The following is a 21584-nucleotide window of genomic DNA, read 5'->3' as shown; positions in this document are numbered from 1 at the left end:
CAAGAACATACAAATAATATCAATCATTCTCACAAACAACTATAAATGCTTCATACAGACCAATGCTTCAAGTGCATACAAATAATATCAATCATTCTCACAAACAACTATAAATGCTTCATACAGACCAATGCTTCAAGTGCATAAACATAATATCAATCGTTCTCACAAACAACTATAAATGCCTCATATCGACCAATGCTTCAAGAGCATACAAATAACATTAATCATTCTCACAAACAACTATAAATGCTTCATACAGACCAATGCTTCAAGAGCATACAAATAATATCAATCATTCTCACAAACAACTATAAATGCTTCATACAGACCAATGCTTCAACTTACTCTGCCAGATACCTTGCAGGAAACATCAGTTTTCCTCTTGGTGATTCCAGTGAGCAACACTTAATCAAGAAGTCACAAAATTTAGGAAACTGAAAAGATAAAAAACATGGATGACACTAAATTTGGTGGTTTGTCATTCAACTTATGAAAAGGAAAACATCTTTAACACCCTGTCCCCCAACTTCCATTAAATAATTTTGATACATGCAAAGTAAAGATTATTTAGATTTTAATTTTTAATGTTGATGACTAACTGATGACTTCTCACTTTGACAACATTATTCTGTAAGAAGCTATAAATCATCATTAAATTATTCAGGACGGGTTGAATATGCTTGCTTGAAATACATCAGACATCTTTTTGATTGCCAACAAATATGGCAGAAAATCTCGCCATTAAATAGAGAAAATTTAGTCAATGAGGAATGCTTCCCAAAGTAACACAACATAGAAAACTCATGACTGCACTATTCAGAAAATTACGTGAGCAACATCAGAGGTCAGTTTACTTATCACATCACCAATCTTGGGTTCATGCCTCATACTCCCAGTCCTTTATTAAGAGCTTTATGAAGCATTTGGCTAGCTTATTGCCCTGCTACTTCAGTAGACATAATATTGTAGTCTCACACCGCATCCCAACACCACTGTTAAAGGGTCAGGAAGAAGACTTTGGCCTACTCATTGGCCCAAGTGTCGTTCAAAAAATTGTCTTTCAATTTTCAAATTTATCGACAAACAAATCAATTAACACTCCTTTGCTAATACCAATTCACATTTAGTTTTATTCAACACTTGAAACAACATTATTTCTAACATTTATATTTAATCTGTATTAATTACCAACCTTGCTAGTAACAAGCTCCCATTCTTTTCATCCTTTCTATATTTGGTGGTTTACTACAAATAGTTTATTATTTGTGGAGATGCAATCTTGATGCTGATTCCCCACCATTTAAAGATTTCAAACAAATGCTTCTTCAGCCAGGATCTCACATGGCTGTCTACATACAGTACAGTACACCTTTATACGAGTAGGCCAAATACTCAGAAGAGGTCACTTTATAATGTCATGACTGACCTGTCTTAATTTGAGATATGTATCACAAACTTCACGAAAGAATTCCAGTTTAGATTCTGCAAGTTCCTTGGTTTCGTTGCTATCTTCTGTGAGAACAGCCCTCAAAGCAATGACTTGATGGATCTCCAAAAGTTTATGATCGATGGAGAAGAGAAGACGAAGACAGGAAAACCAAGATGGCTGACTCCTAAAAAAAAATGAGGAGTAAAATTACAATTAGAATGTAAAATAGCTGATATTGAAAGAAAAAAAAGAAATGAGCAGAATGTCCATTATCTGCAGGTACTACTCCACTACATGTTACCTGCAGGTGCTACTGCACTACATACAGTATTACCTGCATGTACTACTCCACTTAACATACTCCACTACATACTATATTACCTGCAGGTACTACTCCACTACATATTACCTGCAGGTACTACTCCACTACATATTACCTGCATGTATATCTGCAGGTGCTATTCCACTACATATTACCTGCATGTACTAATCCACTACAAATTACATGAAGATGCTACTCCACTACATCTTACCTGCATGTACTACTCCACTACACATTAACTGCAGGAGCTACTTACTACATGCACATACCTGCATGTACTACTCCACTTTACATTACCTGAAGGTGCTACTTTACTACATATTACCTGAAGGTGCTACTCCACTACATTACCTGCAGGTGCTACTCCACTACATATTACCTGCATGTACAACTCCACTACACATTACCTGTAGGTGCTACTTACTACACATACCCGCAGGTGCTACTTCACTAGACATTACCTGCAGGTGCTACTCCACTACATATTACCTGCATGTACTATGTATTTATCAATACTTATAGGTACTACTCTAAAACACACTACCTGCAGGTTCAGCTCTACTCTCTTGTAGCAAAGACCACAGTAAACCATTACATGTGAATTCATTAAATAGCTATACTTGTAACGATCCTCAAATGTTTGGTTCACTGTCATACTATTTGTCAAAGTTACAGAGAGAAACAAAGCTATTTCCATTTTTTCATTTTCACAAGAGAAGCAGAAATACTCAAAGACAGAGCATGACACAAAGTTACATTTTGGTAAATCCCATCAGTGGCTGGACAAATGTAGGAAACAGTCAACTCAAGCTAAAGCCAGAAGACATGATGTTTGTACATGGTACACCTCCTAGCTGCATAGATCACTATAAAGTACTTGTAATAATGTAAACAGAAGCAATGGTAGCTTACCATTGGTTAAAGGCGATCACCTGACTTGTCAGATGTTTGAGGTAAACCTGTTGCTTCCCATTTTCTGCTTCATCGTCTGTGACCTGTGTTTGAGGAGAGAATGTTACAAGACAACCTTTGCCCACAAATGTGTTTGAGAGGAGGTAGAGGTGGGAGAAAGAAAGGAGGGGGAAGGGGGGGGGGTTGGTAAGGCACATGAGAGTCACAGCAACCAGTGATTCAGTCATACAATACTGTTACCAGATTTCTGATGGCTCTCTAGTTGCCATTATTTTCAGCATAATTGTTTACATTCACTGTATCTCTTGCAGGATAACTTTAAGCACAAAACTAATTTTGATATGTTGTAGACCATTAAAAAACAACTGCTATCGGCCCAGGTTGTACTTCCATATCACTCTTAAATTTCTTTACATATGACCCTTTCAACAAACATATGTGGTTATTATTTGTTCATATTCATTAATATGAGTTAAAACATAGCTAATTAATCACTGACTGTTACTTAAGTTACAACATTTCCACCATTTGTCTTTCATAAATGTACAATGCAGCTGGTATCTAAGAGGAATGGCACTGTACCTTGTAAATATCATGTTGAATCACTGCTTTGAGAAGAAGATGTACACTGCCCATCACAGATGGTCTTAGGTCATCAGAACTATCCCACAATGCCTTTGTCTCTGAAAATCCCAGCAGATGCAGTAACTTCTTCAACATCAAAAAGCTTGTATCCACTTTAGGTCTGAAAAGAAGTAGGTTAATATCATATAATTGTTAACATGTAACTCTTTGAAGTTACTGTCAGTACAATCATATCAGCTCACATTATTCTGACCTACTTCAAGTAAAGCACATGTCTCATAGTTCTTGTACCCAAAAGTATCAGGAATTGTCCAGTATCCACTATTGCAGCAGAAACAAGATGTAGTGAAAAGACTTAAATTTGTCATTAAGTTTGATAGAGTTTATGAGTGAGAAACTTATGATAAATGTAAATGTATTCTGTATGATTATATATTTATAATCAATTTGTTAAAGCATTCATCTTTCTTAATAAATAAGATACATAAAAGCTTAAATTATCCAAATACAAGAAAACAAGGCTGTTCCTTATTTGCAAAGAAAAAGCTCAGAAGTAAGCAATACTTTTAGCTTATAATGAAAGAAAACAGAAAGCAACAGTATTTGAGAAACATTAAGTTCATCATATTAAAATATAGTAACTGATTGAAATCAACAACAGAACTTAATGGCAGGAGCATTCCTTTTAATCCATTTTCCAAGGTTGAATTATTTAATATTTTTTTTATTTTCCTTCATGCAGCCTTACACATGCAGTGTTTGGATTGTAGTATCTTTTAACACTAATTCTATTTGGTGAAAACCATTGCTTTGTAACTTACTGAATATTTTAATGCTTTATAAAGCTAACTTACCTTAAGGATGTTACAAACAGATTAAACATCAATGGTATTCCATCAATCACATCTTTGAATTCATGTTTATGCTGAAAAGGAAAGTCACAGAGGGGTTAGCAAACTTAAATGTGTTGTAATCACTACATATATCATTCAATGAATATTAACAGAGGCAGAAATTCCAGTTGCAGGGCTGAAAACAAGATGGGTATCAATTCATTTCTTTTTGCAGATAGAACTTATTAATATATAAAGAAAGACATCAATACTTCTTCCGTATGTATTGGTATTGTCATTGGTATTGATATAAAACTCAGGTAATGACTATATCAAAATTGCACAAATATACCATTTATTGAATTATAAAAAAAATGTTTTAAAAACAATAACAACCCAAGTTTATGTACCAAGCAAACTATGATTGGCTTGATTCTGACATTTGATGTTTAAAAGAAATATGGCAGAGTGTAATTGGGGTATACCACAAGCAGTTGCTCAATCACAATCTGTGCAGCCTTTACTTTGTTTGGTTTAATATGCTGGGCGGGACATACTTATGCCTATGACGAACAAGAAAAATCAGGTTTTGTACTTTCCTCAATGAAAACTTAACGCAGATCGCATGTAACATCTGTGTAAGAAGTTATTTATATTTCAAGAGATAAAATGTTGAGTGCTCAGTCACACTGCTTCTATAAACTATTGATATTTGCAAAAATCTTTCAATTTTCAAAGGCACTGTGCATCAGAATTAAGGTTAATTTTCTGTAATTCACAGCTATAACATCTGGTCTAATACCTTTTCACTGTCATTAAGTATCTCTTGCAGTGTATCCATAGCAACAGAAACATATTGTGGCTGTTTTTTCTCTGATGGGGTTGTCTCTGGTTTCCTTTTCAGAAAGTCAACATAGAGAGACAGCAAATCCCTGAGAAAGGAAGAATTTATTAGAAATAAATATCGGCAAAGCTTAAAATTATCATTACATTGAAAAATTGTACAAAGAGAAATCTTCATATCTGGCATTTTCAAATTCTGGAATCCAGGCAGGCTAATAAATCATCATCATCACCCAGTATGATCATGGTTGCCACACTTTTAAAGAAATGAAACTCCAGGCTTGTTTAAAGACCAAAGCACTTTGTACAGTTGACTGTATAGCCTACTGTACACACTAATGATGAACTAATGTTAGGCTAGCTATGGTAACCCTGACAATTGTTACTCTTACAATATATGTGCTTTATCCCTTTCATTAATTTTGGTTGAGGTGGACATTCAAAGAGCCATACACCCCAAACATAACATGCTGTAGACATTAGTTTTCTCCACAGTTTGATATATGGAGTTAACTTTATCTCACTTTTCCTTATTTGTCCACACTTTCCCTATTTTCCAGACTGTGTGGAAAACTTTTTAATAAAATTTGATTTGGGGATTTCTGTAGAATTTGACAAGTGTATCAAACTAACGTTTCAGAAGAATTGTACTGGACCCATACAGTGAGGGATATAAGTTCACATAACAGTAACACTTCTTTAAAACCTTGTTGGTATAGGTCATGCCATATAAGAAGAAGTGTTCAAATGAGGATTTTTATTTTTATTTCCAGACTAAACTTCAAAAGACATAGAAAAGATATTTTTCCTACTCTTTCCACACTTTCCCCATTTTCTAGACCGTGTGGGAAACTTGTATCATAAAATTTGATTTTGGGATTTCCATAGAATTTGACAAGTGTATCAAACTATAGTTTTCAGCAGAATTGTACTGGACCCATACAGTGAGGGACATAAGTTAAAATAACAGTAACTCCAAATATTATAAACATTGTTAGAAATCTGTAAACGTCGCAACAAACATAACAAATATGAGAGTGTTTAGGACCGCACTGGTCATGGAATATGCAGATCACAGTATAAGTACAAGCTAAAATACAGTCTTACTTGTTAAGATACATTCATATATATTCATTGGCATCTGTCTACTTAAAAAAAAATTTTGTTTAATATATACCAGCTTTGTGTAGTACCACAATAAATGTTTGACCACCTCAATTTGAAATTCACTTGAACCTCTGTGGGTGACAATTTGTCTTTTTTCACCATGGATGGCAAAGCACTGCAACAGATAAATAGATTTCACTACTATGGTTCACAACAAATCTTTGATAAACAGCATCAGTAAATGATAAAACAAATGTCTCACGTGCTAAAAATAGTCTCAGAGAGGAATCTCTCGATAGTTGATTTGAAACCAGGCGGTTCTACTTGTCTGTGGAGACTAAGACAGGAAGCAAGAGTCTTCCTTGATAGATCCTCAAAAACCTAAAACAAAGGTTACAAAAATGAAATGAAAGTCATTAAACCAAAATGAAAGCTTATGATGGTTATGCACAATAAAAGAAACTATGTCTGACCAGTAGAAACTGATTTGGGATGGGTGTTGGGGGGGGGGGATGGTTGGTTGATGGTCATGGATCAGCTCACTGTTTACATAAGAAGATGAAAACTATTTAAGCACTATCTATTGAGATGCAAGGAAACCTCCTCTAGAAAACTCTCTCAATGCATAGAAAAAATAGCAATCCAAAAAACAAACAAAATAAAAACAAAAAATCAGCAAATGTGTTTGCTTTGTGGACTTATTCCCACAACATGATAGTCAGGTAGTGATGTATAATAAACAGCTTTTAAATATAATCATCACCATCATAACAATTACCCACTGAGCTATGGCCAGTGATATGAGAACAAATGAAATTGATGACTTGATAAGTTTGGTGACTCTTAAATTATGTTCATGAGGACCATCATTTTGTGAGCCTCCAATCTCACTCACCTTCTTCTGAATTAGTCTGAATCTGTATTTATCAGCGAAAACCTGCAAAGCATTCTTCACCAAAGCTGTCAGTTCTGTTTCGGTGTTGTTCACAGTTTCTAATTCTCTTCTCAACAAATGCAGTAAGCAAGAAAGAACTTCAACCTATCGAGTAAGAGAGGAAGATATATACATAGAAAAAAGTACAATAAAACAGTTGTAAATGGATTGAATGCAACGACCATTCCAAAAATATAAGAGATGGAAAGAAACAAGCAGTCAGCAATTAAGGAATTGAAAAACACAACCAGTCAGAGATAAATAAGGAATGAAAGAGACAATCAGTCAAGTTTATAGAGGTATTGAAAGAAATAAGCAGTCAGTCACGTGTGTAACAAGCTCACATGAAGGTGTTGATGGTGTAACCTTTAGAAAATTAATTGTATTCTTACCAAGACACAGGAAGAGAATTTAAGAAGACAGGCTAATGATGTCAAAAAGGATATAGTATAATCTTCAATAGTGAAGATATAAATCTCCACATTTATGTTAAAAGCTTGGAAAGAAAACAGAAATAAACAATGCTCCAAAACAACAAGATGAGGCAGAAAATAAAGAGGATGAAGAAATACCTGAGACTGAGCAAACACTTTTATTGTTTCTGTGCATAGATTGAGTAATTCACAACATCTCCTCCTGAACTAACTTCATATTCCATATCATACACACACAACATCTCCACAACACCTAGAATAAGTGTAACAAGAGTAAACACACAGTATTACTAAGGTTGTGCATGCTCAAAGCATGCAATACTCTTATCTTGGGTCACTTAGTTAACTATCATACACTATGCAAAACATACTTTTTCATTTTGAACCCCCACTTGTCCCACTCATTCTGAGGTGGTATCGATCAGTTACTTACTGAAGCTGCTACTTTGGCCAAACATTGTTCAGAAAGTTGTGGTCGCTTGAAGATTTCCTTCGTAACCTGTACAACATCATTAAGGTACTGTGGTTCCTTTTGCAGTGTACTGTGTAAGGCCTTACATGAGGAAAAAGAAATCAATTTTGAAAATTTCACATTTTTGTAGAGGAAGAATGTCAATAATATCAAAGAGAACTGAGATGATGGAAGGTTTATTTAATATAATATACATATATTTATAATTTATAATTTATATAATATCACAAATGATGGTACCGTACAATGAGTGATCTCCATGATAATTATAATGTTTTTTTCACACTAGAAATGATATCAAACTTTGATGTGATTTACCTCAGCAACATCAATAATATTACCTCATATTTAAAACAATATTTTAATAACCATAGAAACGTCTCCGGAATCTTAATATTGTTGTCAGCACGTAGACAGAGCTTACGTGGAAGGCTCTCACTATCACTTTAAGCTTTGAGAGTCAGTAAAATTGTATCCAAGTCACCGAAATGGAAAATACTGGAATACTGCCATTCTTCTCGAAAAGACGAGATCTTTTTAAACATATTTTCAGAACAAGCACATACGGTAGAATTGAGTTATGTTTCAGCCCTTTACAAAATTTTGGAGATCTTAAAACAGTATAGATCCCGCTGGTTTGGACCCAGAGCCGTATTTACGGCACTGTTAGGTCTGATATGAGACTGTCCTATGTCGAAACTCTGAAGATCCCCATTGTGTCTATGTACAGTATCAAACATATGTGTGGTGACAAAGATGACTTTGAACACTTCTCTCTGGTCCTTTCCAGTATCCACTGATCATTACCAGACCCACATAACAAATTACTGAGCTGCAGGCCTGAAAATCAAGGTATCAGCAATCAGAACAAATGCCATTTATGTTGCCATTTTCCTGTTTTCCAGTTGATCATCCTCAATAATTTTAAGATCCTTATGTTGAACCCAATTACCAATGATGACTCCCACTGGATTCCAAAATAAACTTTTCAAACAGAACATAGTAAGTACCTTGCATTCCAGAACCCCCCCCCCCCCTAAGGGTCTCCATCAATTTCTTCACTATGATGTTCTCAAACTTTTAATGTATTTGAAGAATCAAATAATCAGTACATTTCTGAAATGTATCTTATTAATTAACAAGACCAGAATGAAATCACAGCTTCAATGAGCTCCTCCTGGGTATACTTACATTATAGAATGCCGCTGGTATGGTAATGGGTTTTCCTACAATGGCAAATTGTTTACTTTGTAAAATTTCTTTCAGAAACAGCCAAAGAGGAGCAACATCAGATTCAGATATTGGATGTCTGAGGATTAATGAAAGAAGAGAAACCTCATTTGTGAACGGGACATTCTGGTCGGAGACAAATGTTGCTGACAAATAGTTGAAATCACTGCTTCAATGTCTTTTACTGAATCAAGATGTTTCTCTTTAAAGATGATATATTTTTTCAAGACTCCAGGATGTTGGTCACAGTGGAGCGGTCTGTGATGGCATCCTGACAGATGTCCTTCAAAATTTTAATTGTCTTCTATTTTTCCTTCATATGTGTGATACTTCCAATTTTCTCTCAAAGGTTTGTATTATACATCATATTCTCACCACTATTCTTGCTTGTGAGTTTGAAGGAGACTGGAATGATGATGACCTCAACACAATATCCTCTCAGATTGCTCTGGCATTGTGTGAATAACATTCAATGTTGCTCACTATGTCACAGCCTAAGCTTGCACGGTTTCGTGAAAACTTACAACCGGTTTTTCTCTAGCAAAAAACCGAATCTGGCTCAAAAACCGGTTTTTTCTCCCTCCCGAATTGCATTGAAAACATCCAAATCTCGATCGCTAAGATGTGTATTTTTGAAGCTTTACCAACAGCGTGTTCAAGTATGTTCGTTCGCAGTAAATTGTTAAAAATAAGAAGAATATATTCAAGAAATGTTACTGCCTTCATGACTCTCATTTTATAACCCACGTTAACTAAACTGAAGTAAATATGTCGAAAAGAAATGTGTTAGTAAAAATTTTTCTTAAAGTTTTAACATCACGTACACCGTACACGTATCGTTTGTCTTGTGTTTACTGTACTTGCAAATTCGTGTTCAGAAAAAAAATATCACGTTCATGTTAAATGTTATATTATATGTTATATTTTCGGAGATGAGGGCCGAGCGTAAACCCCATTATGACCAATTGGAGATCGTAAACAAAAATGCCTTACAATATGATTGGTCCAATGAAGGTACCAAATTGCACGAGGCTCTAGCCATGTTCGCGGGTGGTATCTTGGCGGTAAAATAAATTTCTCTTCAAGGAGTGAAGAGAATTTACCGTCTACACTTTCAAGTACAAGTTGAAAAATATCCCTGGCAAAAGCGGGGATTAGGTCGGCAAAGAATATAAATTGTTAACGTTTAAAGTTGGAAACATGTGTTCTTCAACGCAAACGAAAAACCAACTGAGAGACGCCTTGTCTGATAACTGATAAGAAGAAATGTTTAAAGGAAACTTACAAAGAAAATAAAATCTATTAGCGTACAAAGGAGAATTGTCCCAACAGCAACATCTGTAATTTCCAGTCATGTATGCAACAGTTTTACTCCTTTAATATTCCTTGACTCAAGCCTGACGCCAGGTGTGTCTTGTGAATAATGGACTGTGATTGTTCTAATGTTACTTGTTGCATCTTAGTTGCTAAACTCAGAGCCCCCCCCCCCCGTGATTGTTCTAAAGTTACTTGTTGCATCTTAGTTGTTAAACTCAGAGCCCCCCTGTGATTGTTCATTGTTCTAATGTTACTTGTTGCATCTCAGTTGTTAAACTCCCAGAGCCCCCCCCCCCGTGATTGTTCTAAAGTTACTTGTTGCATCTTAGTTGTTAAACTCAGAGACCCCCCGTGATTGTTCTAATGTTACTTGTTGCATCTTAGTTGTTAAACTCCCAGAGCCCCCCCCCCCCTCCTGCGACTGTACATGTCGTATGGTATTGTGGATTGCGCAATGTACCTTTCAAGTTTTAAAGTTCATTTTTTGAACACGAACTGTGATCAATGTGTTTGAAAAGATTTTCTCCATATCCTCTACTAGTAAATTGAAGTTGAATAATAAGAACAAAACAAAGAGGACAAACACGTCGGATATAATTTATTTTGAACTGCATCTCGTCATTTGAGTGTGTACTTCTCACAACTACTAACGTTGGCCACCAAGGTCAGTTCAATACTACACGGTACCTAACTGATGCACGCATATAAGGGCTGCATAGCCTAATGTTAGGCCTAGCTATCCACCCTCAAGCACTGGTTATGGCGTGTGCCGATCGTAGCTGACAATGTCGTCTTTCAGAAAACCTTTCTCTAGTTGCAATTTACTTTCATATTGCAAAAAGAACAGTAAATAGGAGAAACCAAAGTCAACAAACTTTGTTTTTTCCAGTATTTGCAATTCACATTTCGGTTTTTCCGGTTTTTTCGGTTTTTCGGTTTTCTTAAAATAAAAAATAGTACCGAAATTCGGTTGGAAAAAACCGGTTTCGGTACTAAAACCGGTTTACCGTGCAAGCCTATCACAGCCCACAATCAATGATGGCGTGAAAGTAAAATGTGTCATAAAAAACGACGAGATTGCTATTACATTGGCCAGTTTTGCTTTGTCATCTTTTTTTTTACAATAGTAAACCTATCAGACTACTTTATTTAAATGTTAACTTCAAACATACGTATTTGATTCTTTCAACGAACCTCCAGCAGACACATCAGTGCAAAACATGTTATATAATACCCCATTACCCTCTTGTCGAACAATATCAACAGGTATACTGTAGGTCTTCAGAATGTTTTCGAAGGAAGAGAAAGTGAACATTGATCCGAAAATGGCACAGTATTGACAAAGCGCTAGAATACAATTGCAGTGCTAATGCTAATTGGAGACAGGTCAAATCAGAATTGCACTAAATACTGGACACATCAAGATTGCTTTTTGAAGTTTCAAAGAAAAACCAATATTCCCCACAGGACCACAATACTGCCACCATTTGTTATTGTCATTAATAAGTGAACCTAATCACCAGCTGTTCATATAGCATACATGTACTGTATATATGTACTTCATTGCATTCACATGCAAATAAGCAATTCAGTGAAGTTGGCAGAATGTGGAATAAGGTTATGAAGTAAAGTATTTGTAGTGAAAAACATCCAGTTGCTTTGAACTCTATACTGTACATAATACAGCATTTTAAAGTATTTATAGTTTACAACTGCCATCTCTATTTCCAGTTGCTTTATCATATAACACAGCCTCCAAAAAGTAAAACCTCATAGTTTTTCATTGTTTTATCTTTCTCTTCCACTTTCAAAGTAAATCAAAATATTAATATTGATACCATTAAAAGTTTTAGATTGTAAATCTTGGAAACTACTATGAGAGCTTTTGGAATTTGCCAAGAGAGGTATCATTAACCCAAATAAGATACTGTAACTAATGGAAAAAGAAAAATAGGAAAAATTCCTCTCATGTGTCTCTGCGATGATATATTTTGACTTGCTCAAGTAGCTAGCTACTGTATGTAGCCTACAGTATTTGGTTTTGCAAATTCTAATTCTACTCAATTGCCTTGGTGCTCTTCAAAAGCATATATACATTACATTCTCTGATGTTGAGAGTTCGTTTGTCTCATCTTTCAGTAACAATGACTGACATGACTGCATTTTGTAAGCAATCACAACTTATCTGTACCATGGTTTAGTCGGACAGTACGGTTAATGCTTCATTCACTTTTCTTCTACCGTGTGCCAAAATTGTTGAGTCTCTGAGAAAACTACATTAATGTGAGTATTATACAGTAAATTACTACGTAGAAAAGTAGAAAACAATGGTTCTCATTCATGAAAGAACAATGTCATATCAGTACAGTATGACCTCTATACCTTTCATCAGCAGACACAGCATGGCAACACCAGTCCACCAAAACTTGATATTTGTTTGGAATGTAACAAGAATCAGTCACCCAGGAATATTTGGCTAGTTTCAATTTATCGTCCCAGGAAGCAGTGCTATCCTTCAAGAAACGTCTAATCCCTACAAAAGAGGAGGTGATCAAAAGGTAATTTTTATTCTTAATGAATAGTGAATAATGAATAGTATTTAGCAATTATACAGTACGCCAATATATATTACATAATTTGCTGAAACTTCTGACTTTCTTAACTTTGTTGTCTTTCCCAACACATGTTTATCTTGTAGACACTAGCTTTGATAAACTTTGTTTTCTTCTTTCATCATGTATGTATCAGGTGTAAGCTACCTACACCGTTCTGTACAGAGTTATCATGTGCGATGGCCCGCTATGCATAACCAAATAGTTGATACCTGTAGCCTAGTTGGTAATTGATGCACCTTCATAATTGACGCACCTCCAAATATCATTAATTAGCAACGATACAGCAGGCAACCTTAACCTTTTTGCAGACAAGCACTCAGTTACATATTTGATGAGTTTTAATCCATTTCACGTGCATGCTGATTAAATTGTGGTTTTCTTAAGCTTTTAACACCCTACCCCCAGTTTTTCACATTTTTTTGGCATTTGGAAATCTGGAGTAATTGCAGAATACTGCGCAACTTCGAAGCATCACCCTTATAAGAGGTTGGCTTCAGCGTGTGTATAGTCTAGGGAATACGATCGTCAGAGAAATGCCAATTAAGTTCAATGTGTTATGCTGTTGTGTCTACACAGTCTAGAGTGCGACGGTTTAGCAAGCTACGGCGTGAAACTTTGTGTTGCGGGGTATTCTGCAACTAAGCCGGAAATCTTATGCCCTTAAAATAACCAAAATTACCACAATATAATACCACTACTTTCTGGGACCTGACCTATCATAGCTTAAGAGGCTCAGAGCAAACAGCATCCAACGTCAATGGATGTATACTTAGGCCTACACTACAGTTAGCTTATCAACGAATGTGTCAATTTAGGACCTGTAATTGAAAGAACTTGACACGGCAGACATTTTGTGGTGAAATTCTGCTCAATTGTATGTTGTGTAGGTAAAGAACAATAAATAGGTTGAGATCATTACATTTCTGAGGAACTACACATATGAAAAATCGAATAAAGTTCAGTGATTTTGATTTTTCGTTCATAGAGATAGTTAATAAAATCCTTTACTTAGTGCGTCAATTATGAGCCCACCATGCTATAGCAAGCCTACTGTACTTGATGCATGTTATTTGTGTGTAGTTAGGCTACAGTGCTGACGTTACGTACATGTGCGAACTAATTTGAAACGAAGTGAAAATTGTAAGGGAAGCTGACAACTTTAAACTAAGACTAATAGATCCAAAGTGACATTGAGGATTTGGACCTAGGTTTAAACAATTACATTATATCTTACTTCACTCCTAGCCTCGGCCCTATTTGATATAGCTAACTATCGCAAACGGAACTCGTCGCAAAACTGTCCCTACGCTGTACTCTTTAAATGGTAGGGAAATTTCCATGGTGTTTCAGAAGTAACCTTAATTAACCGTCCATTTACAAATGCCACTGAAAAACAAAATCTGTACAAATACAATTTTCTACAGTGTTTGTAAGGCCTACGTCAAATTTGCGTCTGTCTATTACTTAAGTTGTATTAAAAGGCCTCCTAACAATAATTTCTTATTAAATTTTAAAAGCATGTACCTGCATAGGGGGCAGCCATCTTCGTTGTTGTACCGTTGTTGTACGGAAGCTTCAAAAATTTTGCACAAAATTGTTCAATCTCGGTTGGAATGAAGTGAACAATTGAACATTTTGCAGGAAAATATTGAATTGACGAGATACGATAAGTTGTCAATAAACATTTTTTAGAAAATTGTTCAATTTCTCAGATGGAATGAAGTGAACAATTAAACATTTTGCAGAAGAATGTTGAATTGACGAGATATGATAAGTTGTCACTTAAACATTTTGCAGAAAATTGTTCAATTGCTCAGTTAAAGCAAATGAGCAATCCAACATTTTTCAGATTTTTGATAAGATATTATCTTGTTATCTAAACAATTTACTGAAAAATGTCAACCTTATGGGGCAAAGTTGTTCTTATGTTGATGGCATTTTTAAGCTTCCGTACTTAACAGTTGCAGCACACAGAAATTAATACATATCGCACCTGCTGACAACAATACGCTTTGCAGCTATTTGAAGGTCGCTCGCGCCATCTTGATACACCCAAAATAATTAGTCGCGCAAAGGCTGTCTACGTTACAGCACCAAGCTTTAGACGAAATCCGGATCACATCATCAAAATATCTTTCATTTTCACATTTAGGAACACTTGATGCACCAGATTAGCTCGAATATCTGTGGAAAAAATATACTAGTTAAAATGAATTACAACTCACGGTGTATTCAGTCGATGCTTACACAGTTGTTCTTACTTTTTGAAATATAAATATCCTAGCATGTTCGCAAATATACAATCTTACTTTAGGCCCTTAACTATATACATAGGGCACAAAGCCCAGCCGTCTATATCGTTCACCGTAGACCGTTGGGAGACGGCTTACTTAAATGTTTGAGCCCCTGGGGAGCAGGTACTCCGAATTGGAGAGGCACCAACAATTTATGCAAGGGCACCAATAATTAAAGGAGGGCAACCAATAATTAAAGGAGGGCCCCAATGCTCATGTACTGTTACTTGCGAAGTTTTTGTTAAAACGATGGTGGGACAAAGGGTGGAAGAAGACTAGTCTGAAAGTGGAGGGGTATACCCCTCGATTTGGGCCCAGACTGCTGGGGAGGGGATTATATTCAAGTGGGCCATGTAGCCACATTTGACAAATGCTCAGTGAATAATAACCTGCTACACATTGCAAAGTCATGTTCAGGTACAAAAAAATATTGAAAATGTTTATTGCAATTTAAGTGTACAAAAGCTGAAGCTCAGTGAAAGATCTGTATATAAGTTTATGATGCAGGTGCTTGGAAAATGGATCGAAACGCAAAACGAATTTTGATAGAACTTCCCAAAATAGATGTCTCTGTACTGTTTGACTATTTTCAATGGACTTATCAGTTTGTCCAAGTGGATACAGGTATATACATACTTGCAAAATAAAAGTCAAGATGGAAAAAATAAATAGGCCTAGCTAACCTATCTAATACTATCAACCACCCCCCCTACCCGCAGCCCCCACCCCCAAAAAATTGTTATAAACGTGTATTGCAGCATGTTTAGGAATCTGCCACAGCGCATCGTTGTCTCTCAGATGCCTTCGGTGATGCATGGTGACTCACATGTGCATACTTTAAGATGTTATGAAATACAATTTATCACTAAGGATGGATACATTCACCATAAGCATTTAATCGTCATCGTCATTTCCTTGGAAGGTACAAGGACTCCGTCGTGTTGCATCTTAGGCTTCTTAATTGGCAATTTCAAATCAATTAGACCTGCCAGACAGACACTAACAGCAAGAGCAGACTGTCATCTCAGTCCCAACAAAACTTGTTATCACCAATACTTGTGTTGAATTCTACTTTCTTATCCCAGCAATTAGATATAGTTTAGGCCTATAAACTACTGTAGCTTTTGTGGTAAAGTGAAATTTTGGCTGTTTGGCTCTCCATGGGTGAACTCTGTCATCTTCTTCGTCCTCATGTTCACCTTCCTTTGTACACTCAATTTCTAGAAACAGGATGTAGCAGTGGGCTAACTATTTGCATATAGCCTCTTTACAACTGTGGGTTTAGTGTGCATGGTACTGAGTTATGTTCTAAGTATTTTTTCCAAGTTATGTTACATAAGCTAGGTTCTGTTAGTGTACCAGTTGTAATATGTTGCCATACTGTGTTGTTCGAGCCTCGGTAGTGAAAGGAGGATAGCGCCCTCTTTTATGGTTCATAATTCATTCTTGCTGAATTGTATTTAAGGGTAATACTATGTTGATTCTTATCCTATAGACACTGCTTCCATTTGAAGGACGCTGGCTATCATCTTCAATTAATACTGGGCCGGTAAATTTAAGAGTTTAAGACAAGAGTTTTAAGAGGAAGGTTAAAGGGACATTTTACCATTCTTGTAATTGACTAAGTTGTTGTTGCTCTTACTGTCTTAAGAGATAATTTAACTGATATGCTGGTACTCTATTTCTCATTTTTCAGTTTCCTATTGTCTAGTAGTTGTATAAGGTTAAATTACGGTAACTTGTCATCTCTGTCGTTTCAGTTTATCGTAAAGGAACCTTGATTTGTTTTAACCAGTTGCAATTCTGTGGTCGGTTGCTATATGTTAGTAATTATCTTTTGTATTCTTATCCTCCAGTTTCCATTTCAGGATAGTTTTCCATACGGTGTATTTCTACTAGTCGATATGTTTTATGTCATTATGATTTGCTTTTATGTTTTTGTTTGCAGAGGCTGTTCTCAGTAACACTTCTGAACTTGTGCTGTAATACACTGATGAAACTGGATACTATTGCGTTGTGTCGTATTTCGTACTGCTAGGACCCCGTTCCACGACCCCCCCCCCCTTGGGCGCGTCTCCTTTCACTTTAATACAACGATAACTTTATAGATGTACTAGTAGCACTACTAGTTAACTTGTAGCTAGGCCTAGGTTAGGCAATCAATGTGCTATCGCCCGTTGTGTTACTGTCAGTGAAATACCAAAAGGACAGACGCAGTCTAGCGGTAATCTAATACGGATCGATGAATATTCTGTGTAATTTGTTCATATTTTATGTTAAGAATTTCTTACAATCTGGAAATTAATTGGGCACTTCCTTGCCTAACGTTAAGACTTTACGTAAAATAGGAGTGTAGGTTGACACTTTTGGGTGAGCAGTTGATCAAGGGCAGAGGTCAACATTTTGAGATTTGGGGACACTTGCCCCCCCCCCCCCCCTATGTATCCGTTGTGGAGCTTTTGGGTGTGTTGTTGATAGAGATGAAGATACCAGTTACCTTAAAAGTATTTTGAAAACCAAATTCATTAAATCAAGTCAACTTTTTGGACTTTTTATCCAAAAAAATTGGACTTTTTAATCTGAAACGGAAGTGACGTTAGAGGTCTAGCTGTGTTACCGAAACACCTTGAAACTATCCTCAGCTGTTGATCAAGCGACAAGCCGGAAGTAGCTTCTATGTATAAATTTCTGTGCCCTTGATAGAACTCTGTGGTATTTGCCAAGAGCGCCCTTAGTTTTTTCACAAGTCTTTGTATTATAAGATGGCCGCGCCCATGTGGCTGTTAAATGTAACTGTTGCTGTCGTTGATAAATAATAATGTCCGTTGCTTTTGGTTTAGTTGAACAGGTGAGTTGTAAAAAATAATAAGCTGTATTTTTTCTCTTTAGCTACCATATATTGAAAATGCAAATCCTTTTATAGTTGGTTGTGCAATCCGGACAAATTTTAGTTCATGTACAAAGGCTGCAATGCTGTGCCATTTTCATATTATTTTGTCAAGATGGGAAACATAGTGGGTTGCATTTCATAAGCATTTAAAGGAGCTTTCGATTTTTTAATATCTCATAAGCATTATGGAGCCATCCACATTTTAATAATTTCTTAACATTAAAGGAGCTGTTCACTGTTTCATACTTCCTGAGCGTTAAAGGAGTGTTCCAACATTTAAAACTGTTTGTGATTTTATCAGGCATTGCTTTTTATGCGTTTGTTTTTGTATATACCTTCCCCTTTTTTATTTTTGAGCTTGCTAGTGGGAACACAATACAAGCACTTAAAGAAACTAACATAGTTTCTGTCTTCTCAAGCCGTACTTTATTCCCACCCCCACCCCCTACCCCCCCCCCCCCCACATGGATGTCACCACCAGACTTCCATAACCACTCGGTCAAATATATCAAGCTCACATTTTTAGTTGGACAATATATACCTTCAACAATTTAGCGGATGTAGCTCAGAAATATACTGTTCAATTGGGTATAGAATCATTATTAACAGTACCAATACAATGTTTACAAGTGTTTGGGAATGGAGCATATTGCAAAAGTATCTAAAATGACCGAATTAGTGGCGCGCGAAACTTTCCCCCGATTCGAACTCTTTACCCCCCCCCCCCCCTCACCCTTCCGATGAAAAAGTCTGGTTAGGCCATTGTTGAGAACAAATAGCATCAAACTTTGCGTCAACTTCAAAAAGACTGTGTATGTAGATATTTAATAGTGAGAGGGCCTGACGTTTCGAACCTTCATAATCGTCTTCAGGAGTTGTATGGAGCTCATGTAGGATAGCGAAATTAAATTTACAAAATGGTAAGAAATGAGTAAGTAAATGGTATTTAGGCAAGCATTTTCATCAGAAGACAAGAACCATCCGGAGGAAAAGGAAGTTGACTTCACTGGGGGGGGGGGGGTGTGGCCGCCCAGACCTGACATAACCTCCCTCCTGGGAGACGTAATTAAACTCCGCGGAGGTCGGGCTGTTCCACAAAAGTGAAGTTTAATGATGGCGTTCTAGCCACTGGGGTCCTCCTCCCTCTGTCAGAGGCGAGGTCTCCTCCCAGCTTTCGAGTCTAGTTTATCAAAGAGGGGTCGAACAAACTATATAAATATGTCAAAAATGTATTTTTGAAGTACACCATGTATCTATATCGCAAGCAAAGCATATATGTATTTGTGTACGTCATATATTCCGCTTTCTAGCGTCATAGATAGCAATATCATTTCATGAATGTGCTTTTCATCAAAACAAAAGTCAGATAATGTTGTTTGATCACCGGTTTGGTAATGTTGATTCAATCAGTATTGTTCTATGAATTATACGTGGGTGTAAACCAGTTATTTCGGTTCCAATCTGAGAGCAACTTGGTATCGGTATGACCGACTTAAGATTTTCTCATCAGGAGGGTACACCACGCCCTCCCTTCTTCAAACACGTATACTTACGCGTCTGATTGTAACGATAACTCACGACCGCAGTCTCTAACATTACAGACAATATTTTTTATTTATACAAGATTCACCAAGTCTGCTTTTTGATAAGAAATATGGGATATTCGAAGGCTTGCATTGTCAAGATATTGCTGGTGTCTAAATTCTTTCATTTTTCTTGTAGATCTTTTAAATGTTCTTGATTGATATTTCTTTGAAAAATGATGGTGATTATAGAAATGATGGTTAAAAATTTAGTCAAGCCATTAGCCAGGTATTCTGAGTTGGATGCCGCACCTACAATGTAAAGAGGGTCACAGTACTTTTGTCAACACCAACAATGTAAAGAGGGGCACAATACTTTTGCCCAGACTTGGGACGTTTTGTACACATGATGGTGGCAAAGATATGGGGGGGGGGGAGGGGCATTGTAGCAAGATATGGGGGTGGGAAAGGGGAGCGCAATAGCCTGCATGGAAGGGTACGACTCATTTTTTCCCGGCCTAGTACGGCGGTCCTGTGTTCATTATCGTTCAGTAGAATTCTACTTGGCAAGTAACACGCCCATGCATGTTTTCGTACTGTTGAAAAATTTCAAGAACTTTCTGTTGACAAGAATTCGGTGAATCAGCGATGAGTGCGTATAACATGTGACTTTTTGCAAGTAGGGGTGGGGGTGGGGTGGAGTACGGGTACGATAACTCTTTCTGGAAGTGCATCTCTCCTATTTAGTATGCTTCATCTAGCTGCAATTATTATGGTGACAAATGCCTTCTCAATTAGAGTCGATATCGATCCGCCGAAGTGTTCAGGAAATGTACAGGAAAACAGCAGGACAGCATCTTTTTCGATATGTTATCAAATAGGACATTTTGTTTATTTGTTTGAATGTCAGTGGAACACGAACAGAAGTACATGTGGTGCAAAATTAGGTCAACTGAGGAACTTTTAGACGACTCGCCTACCGAGAGCAACATACGAAGGTCACTAGTGAATAAAGAGGCTTGTTAACAAGTGACCAAAACTTAGAGCCCTCATAGCTCAAAATTAACATGGTATTTGATACGGAAAATTGAAGGCTGTGAATGGTAAACATGTTCATCCAGTTAGGGGTGGATTAGCTAGTGATAACTTCTACAAGGACTTACCACGTTACTTCAACGATTTAGTTTGTAAGTCAATGCGACAATTATATAGAGTTTGCTCAATTATCAGTGTTATTCCATCGACGGTATACATTAATTTATGTTTATTTTGATGTGTTAATCATCGCGCACGTCTTCAAACTTTCAGTAGGGAGGGCATAAAGAGGGCGCGCTGTTACTTATTGATCAAACATTCGAGAGTTTTGCATGGATCCCATTACATCGGCGACGGATTAATGATGGCGTACCTCATGCCAATCATCACCATACAATGAATACCCAGTGGCGTACCTTGAATAGATGGCACCCGGGGCGATCCTTCCTTTGTCACTTCGTCATGGGAGAGGGTTCTAAGGGGAGGGGTGTTTTTGTTTTTGTAAGATGGCTTATAGCTGCAAAATGGTGCTATCTTTGGCAAAGCTTTGAACTGGCTATATTTGGGGAAGGGCTGTGGCATGGCACCCCCTGACTGGAACCCGGGGGGTCGCCCATCCCCCGCCCCGTTTAGTATGCCACCGCATATGCCTACCTCGTTTCTTTAGTAAAGACAGGCAGCTAATGATGACTGCTGAAAATATATCACAAGATCGTTAAGTTGCAAGTTATACTTTGTGTATACTTCACATGTTATTCCTTGCGATAGATAATGCCATAATAATTGTACGTGCATATTTGTTTTAA

General features: G+C 36.8%; 1 protein-coding gene across 1 annotated transcript in view; it reads right to left on the bottom strand.

Annotated features, from left to right (window-relative positions):
- Nucleotides 1-14691, bottom strand: part of LOC139964962 (unhealthy ribosome biogenesis protein 2 homolog) — a 36568-nt gene extending 21877 nt beyond the window's left edge. The window contains exons 1-12 of the mRNA XM_071967078.1: nucleotides 14561-14691; nucleotides 12804-12954; nucleotides 9066-9183; nucleotides 7836-7955; nucleotides 6930-7073; nucleotides 6297-6415; nucleotides 4887-5016; nucleotides 4106-4176; nucleotides 3249-3411; nucleotides 2667-2749; nucleotides 1430-1616; nucleotides 349-437 (exon numbers count right to left, since the gene is read on the bottom strand). Of these exons, the coding sequence (XP_071823179.1) occupies nucleotides 349-437; nucleotides 1430-1616; nucleotides 2667-2749; nucleotides 3249-3411; nucleotides 4106-4176; nucleotides 4887-5016; nucleotides 6297-6415; nucleotides 6930-7073; nucleotides 7836-7955; nucleotides 9066-9183; nucleotides 12804-12954; nucleotides 14561-14579 (1394 nt within the window). The 5' untranslated portion in view covers nucleotides 14580-14691. The remainder of the gene's footprint in view (nucleotides 1-348; nucleotides 438-1429; nucleotides 1617-2666; nucleotides 2750-3248; nucleotides 3412-4105; nucleotides 4177-4886; nucleotides 5017-6296; nucleotides 6416-6929; nucleotides 7074-7835; nucleotides 7956-9065; nucleotides 9184-12803; nucleotides 12955-14560) is intronic.
- Nucleotides 14692-21584: the final 6893 nt, after the last annotated feature.

This window comes from Apostichopus japonicus, chromosome 23, assembly GCF_037975245.1.
Source record: "Apostichopus japonicus isolate 1M-3 chromosome 23, ASM3797524v1, whole genome shotgun sequence".
Lineage (NCBI taxonomy): Eukaryota > Metazoa > Echinodermata > Holothuroidea > Aspidochirotida > Stichopodidae > Apostichopus > Apostichopus japonicus.
Note: the sequence above shows the minus strand (reverse complement) of the source record. Positions and strands in the feature narration are given on the sequence as shown.